This window comes from Beta vulgaris, chromosome 1 (genome assembly GCF_026745355.1).
Source record: "Beta vulgaris subsp. vulgaris cultivar EL10 chromosome 1, EL10.2, whole genome shotgun sequence".
In the NCBI taxonomy this organism is placed as follows: Eukaryota; Viridiplantae; Streptophyta; class Magnoliopsida; order Caryophyllales; family Amaranthaceae; genus Beta; species Beta vulgaris.
The window spans coordinates 60,377,867-60,384,050 of NC_079202.1; the positions used below are offsets into that span (position 1 = coordinate 60,377,867).

At 35.4% G+C, this 6,184-nt stretch overlaps 2 protein-coding genes across 2 annotated transcripts; both read left to right on the plus strand.

The window, feature by feature from the left end:
- The first annotated feature begins 1,345 nt into the window (after nucleotides 1-1,345).
- LOC109135312 (uncharacterized mitochondrial protein AtMg00310-like) lies at nucleotides 1,346-1,891 on the plus strand. Its single transcript, XM_019250077.2, has one exon. It carries the CDS (start codon nucleotides 1,346-1,348, stop codon nucleotides 1,889-1,891), a length of 546 nt encoding a protein of 181 aa, XP_019105622.2.
- A 1,937-nt stretch (nucleotides 1,892-3,828) lies between these two features.
- Nucleotides 3,829-5,538, plus strand: LOC104886648 (ethylene-responsive transcription factor CRF6). The gene has a single exon (XM_010671117.4). The coding sequence runs from the start codon at nucleotides 4,274-4,276 to the stop codon at nucleotides 5,240-5,242; it is 969 nt and encodes a 322-aa protein (XP_010669419.1). The 5' UTR covers nucleotides 3,829-4,273; the 3' UTR covers nucleotides 5,243-5,538.
- The last annotated feature ends 646 nt before the right edge of the window (nucleotides 5,539-6,184 follow it).

The window sequence follows — 6,184 nt, forward strand, 5'->3', positions numbered from 1 at the left end:
ATCCACGCAAAGATTAATTCTAGCGACTCTAATATATTTCAGCATATATATTAGGATTTCCAATGTTATAAACTATATTCATCGAGTTTACTCACCATACACCCGAATGTATCTAAGGTATGACAACAAATCCTACAACTTTATTCGATCACATGAACAGGACCAATTATCTTAATAAAAAAAATCATGTCGAGGAAATTGGCTTACAACGAGTTTGAACTCATGACATCTTACTATTATACACAACACAATTACCATTTCAACAAACTTTTAGTCATGAATTAAACATCCACATTATTATATTTGTATCTTTTAAAATTTTCTTTATTATATTCTAATACGAATGTAAGAAAATACATATTAAATTTTCAAAAAAATGTCATGCAGGGTAAGTCGCAGGCCTACATACTAGTTCTACATTACTAATCGTAATTTTCATGTAGTAGTACTTATGTTAACGTACATATCCATAGTATTAATTTTTTTTATAATTTTTACAAAATAATAATCAAAGATATAAATGGTCAAATTTGAGCATGATACGTACAATGATGAATATTTCATACTCCCTCCGTTTACAAATAATTGCCTTAGTTTTTTTAAAAAAAATAATAATAAAAAATAGATTATGTACAATAGATTTCCGCCATTTTACTAATGCTGAAATTTTAAATTATCAACAAATAGAGTAACAAAAATCATAAAAAAGGAGTGAATCTGTTCTACACTTTTGACTGTGCGAAGATCGTATAAAACAGCTCCCCTTCCTCATTTCTTTCCCCCTTCGCAAATTTTTCATTCTATGAAACAGCGCAATAAAAGCAAAACAGGCCTTATGGCAATGAAACTAGATATGAACAAGGCTTATGACCGGGTTGAATGGGGTTTCCTTCGCAAACTTCTTCTGACGATGAGATTCGATGGCCGATGGGTGAACCTGGTGATGAAATGTGTGTCCACAATGTCTTATTCGTTCATCATCAATTGACGGATTTGTGGTTCTGTTTCTCCTGCTAGGGGTCTCCGACAGGGTGACCCTTTGTCCCCTTTTTTATTCAAACTGGTAGCAGATGCATTTTCTCAGATGATTCAGCAAAAAGTTGATGCTAGGCTTCTTCATGGTGCAAAAGCTAGCAGGAATGGTCCAGAAATATCTCACTTGTTGTTCGCAGATGACAACTTACTTTTTACTAGAGCCACCCGACAGGAATGCTTAACAATAGCTGATATTCTCAACCAATATGAAAAAGCATCCGGGCAGAAAATTAATTATGATAAATCGGAGGTGTCTTTCAGTGGAGGTGTCTGTAGGGAGCGACAAGAGGAGTTGATTAATCTTCTCTAGATGAGAAAAGTGGATAAACATCAGAAGTATCTTGGCATTCCTACAATTTATAAGAGATCTAAGAAAATGTTGTTTCGTGGTTTACTTGATCGTATGTGGAAAAAGTTGAGGGGCTGGAAGGAAAAACTATTGTCACGTGCAGGGAAAGAAGTTTTCATAAAAGCTGTTATTCAAGCCATTCCTACGTACCTTATGGGAGTCTACAAATTTTCTGTTGTCATCATTCAGGAGTTTAAATCTGCCATGGCTCGTTTCTGGTGGGGTGGTAGTTGGGATGAACGGAAAATGCACTTGTTGAGTTGGGATAAATTGTGCAAACCCAAGTGCCTAAGGGGCTTGGGTTTCAAAGATCTGGAGGTCTTTAATGATGCTATCCTGGGGAGACAAGTGTGGCGACTAGTTCAGGTCTTGTGTGCAAAATACTATCCCCATGGGAACGTTTTGGAAGCAAGATTGGGGCTCTCGAATAGCTTTTCCTGGAGAAGTATTTGGAGTGCGAAAAGCTTGGTGAAGGAGGGTATAATGTGTAGAGTGGGGAATGGGTAGAATATCGACATATGGAAGGAGGGTATAATGTGTAGAGTGCGAAAAGCTACTAACTTTTGTGAGCTTCTGGTGAAGTGGGGTGAGTTGGACGCTAAAATGGTGCAGTGTGGTTGTTTTTTAGCGTGGAATCTATGGAATGAAAGGAATAAGTATGTTTTTGAAAACATACGAACAGCCCTCGAAGTTGTTGCCCAGCGAGTGTTTCGTCAAGCCGAGGAATACTCCGTATATGTCGAGCGGATCTATGCAGGCTCCCGAAAACAGTCCTTGCCTAGTCGTAACAAATGGTGCGCCCCTCCGGGTGGTCTGGTGAAAGTAAATGCCGATGCTTCTGTGAATGGCGAGGGGTGGGTTGGCTTGGGTGCGGTGGCTCGTGATGAATTGATGATAAGGGGAGTGTACTACTAAAAAATATGGCAGGTAGGAATGGCAATCCAGTCCGAATCCAATCCTAGTTCGCTCCGATTCAAAGGAAAAAATTCGAGTTGACTCTGACAAAAAAGTAACCCGACTCTGATCCCGTTTAAAAAGTCCCACTCCGAGTCGGAGCAGGGTCGGAGTCGGATCTCATAAATAATCCGACATCCGACTCCGACTTTGAGTCAATCAATCCTTTTTTCTTATTTATGTTAATGTATAATTTATGTATAACCTGACTTTGACTTTCAGCCAACTGTATTATATAGAATTTTCCTGTTGAAGAGATGATTGTTTTAAATAATGGTAATATTTGAATTATTTGTACTATATAAGATTTCCATATGATTATAAGAATAAATAATAATGATTAGATTATTGTATAATAGAAAACTATTCAATTATAAAAATGGGCAGAAAAATAAGTCTGATCGAATTCGGAGTCGGATGTTCGGATTTTAAGTCGAACGTTTGGATTTTAAGTCAGATCGGAGTCGGATGTTCGGATTTTAAGTGGGGTCGGAGTCGGATGTCGGAATCGGATTTAAAATCCGACTCCTTGTAGAGTCAGAGTCGGATTATGCATAATCCGATCCAAGTCCGACCCGTTGCCATTCCTAATGCTAGGAGACTAGGAGCAGTATAAAACACTTCTTCTTATATTGTACAAAACTTATACGGACTTGGTAGACACTAAATTAGTGTGAACCTAATTCTACTTCATGTGATTTATTAAAAAAAAAAATCACTTTATCAAAAAAAAAATAGATATAAAAAATGAGTAGATATATATCGTGAAATTTGACCGGCGAAAAAAAAAAATTACCAGGTCACTAAGTGAAAATTTCATTATGATCAATTAATGTGAGAAAAAATGACTATATTAAAAATAAACAATCACTATAGTATATATTAACTACATATTATAATTTAAGATTTTATAAGTTATTGTATTTAAAAAAAAGGTCACAATGTTAAATAAATGGCTTTTGGTCCACAATAATATTATTGTGGACCAAATCCACGCAAAGATTAATTCGAGCGACTCTAATATATTTCAGCATATATATTAGGATTTCCAATGTTATAAACTATATTCATTGAGTTTACTCACCATACACCCGAATGTACCTCAAGTATGACAACAAATCCTCCAACGAGATTTGAACTCATGACATCCTACTATTATACACAACACAATTACCATTTCAACAAACATTTAGTCATGAATTAAATGTCCACATTATTATACTTGTATCTTTTAAATATTTTCTTTATTATATTCTAATTCGAATGTAAGAAAATGCATATTAAATTTTGAAAAAAATGTCACGCAGGGCAAATTGCAGGCCTAAATACTAATTCTACATTCTTTACTGTATTTTTGACGTAACAGTACTTCTACTAACGTACACATCCATAATATCAATTTTTTTGTAATTTTTTAAAAATAATAATCAAAGATATAAATAGTCAAATTTGAGCATGATTCGTATAATGATGAATATTTCATACTCCCACCGTTTACAAATAATTGCGGTAGTTTTTTTTTTTAAAAAATAATAATAAAAAATAGATTATGTACAATAGATTTCCGCCATTTTACTAATGCTGAAATTTTAAATTATCAACAAATGGAGTAACAAAAATAATGAAAAGAGGAGTGAATCTGTTCTACACTTTTGACTGTGAAGATCCTATAAAACAGCTCCCCTTCCTCATTTCTCTCCCCCTTCCCCACCTAATTTACTCTCTTTTTCCCCCCAAACCTTCTCCTTCCTCACTTCACTTCTCCTCATTTTCTCTCTCCTCTAAAATTTTCCTTAAATTCCCCATCAGTTACTCTCTCTTAAACCCGTAAGGGTTTATCATTTATTCACTAATCACTCATTTCACTCCCTTAATCTTCCTCTAATCTTCATCTTCTCCAAAATTCCGTTAATGTAAACACAAACAACACCAAAAATGAGATCTTTAACAGCAGTGAAATACTCAGAACAGAAAATCATCACAAAAAAAACACTCCTTCTCTCTCCTACTATTCCGTCGCCAAAAATCGTCAGAATTTCCGTCAGAGATGACGACGCTACCGACTCTTCCGACGACGAAGACAACCTACCCAGTTGTCGTACACGTGTAATCAAACACATATCAGAGATCCGGTTTGAAGTGGGCTTACCCGAACAACCCACCAAAGCCCAAGCCCAGCCCAAAAGAGGTGATAAGAAACAAAACGGGTCAACCCGGAAATACCGTGGGGTCCGACAACGTCCATGGGGCAAATACGCGGCGGAGATCCGAGATCCGGTTCGTCGTACGAGGATTTGGCTTGGAACATTCGAGACTGCCGAGGAAGCTGCTTTTGTTTACGATAAAGCTGCTATTAAACTACGTGGACCCCACGCTCAGACCAACTTTATTCAACCACCTTCTCTTATGACGTCACCTTCCGTCGAAGTGACGTCACTTTCCGATGATGATGAAGATGAAGAACACACTACTCATCATAGTCTACGTTCGCCTACCTCTGTTTTAAGACACGATGACGTGGAGGAGAGAGAAACAGGAAAAGGAAAATCACACAAGAAGATGAAAAAAGAAACAACAAGGAGTAATAGTAGTAGTAGTTGTTGTGATTTTGTGGGTGACTTGAAACCGGAAGAACAGGTGATGAGTTTACCAGGAATATTATTGGAAGATACTTCATCGATTTTGAATGAAATCTTTTTCAACGACGACGCAAATAGTTCCATGTTTTCTCTTGATAATCTTCTCCCTGATTTATCATTTGATGATCATGATGATTTCAAGGCTTTTCCTGCTTCATTTGATTCGGATTTTGACGCTCAAGATTTCTCGTCGCTTGATAAATCTCAAGTAGATGATTATTTCAATGATATTGATTTTCAAGATTTTTCCAAAATAGATGATTAACAACAACATTTCCTTTCATATCATTAACATGGGTAATTAATTAATTAATTATTGTTAGTACTCAGCTAGTAAGTAAATAGAGGAGAGGTTTTTTTCTAGTTAATTTTCTCTCCTTCGTAGCTTTTCTAAGTGTGCATAGAATTAAGCTAGTATTAATAAGTAATTAAGTAGGATTATTATTATATTATATGCTAAGTGAATATTGAGATTTGAGAGTTGGGTTTGTAATGCTTGGAAGATATTGTTCTTTCTATGCTGTCGATTTTGGTATATATATATTTATTAAAGTTTGGTTATTTTAAAATTTTGCAACAAATAAATGTATGAATAATAATTATGTGTTGTGTGTTATGTCATTGTATTATGCATTGCATCTTTATGAAATACACAAGGTATGTCTCATAAGTATCATAAGTACAGTTTCAACAATTGTAGTTGGGTTTATATATTCACGTGAACAATGCTCCTCTAGTATATTTATACACATAGGAGATTCACACTTGAGAAAACACAAAGAGAGTGGCAAATGCTAGTGTTGGCATTATTTGGCTAATTTTTATACGGTTAAACGTGTTATCTCCTTCATTGCCTTATCCATCCTGTTAGAGTTTGACAATGAAAGAACATATGCCCAAGAAAAAAATCTATGTAGTTGAGCTTTCGCCTTTCGCCTGCGAAACTTTATTGGTTTTAGGGTCTATTCGATCAAACTAGTTGTTGTACGAAGATAGTAGTGATTGGCTTTTTTTTTTTGCATGCGGTTTGTAAAATTGTTTGGCAAATTAGTTGTTCAAGTACTATAATAGATTTTTAGTAGCTTTTGTCAAACAACACTTTAGAACTAAAAGTTATCGTCGATTGTTTCTTTGCCAAACACTAGTTAAATGTAATTGTCGAAACGTTCAAAGGGTAATTCAAAAGCTTAGGTTGAACACGTCCTCA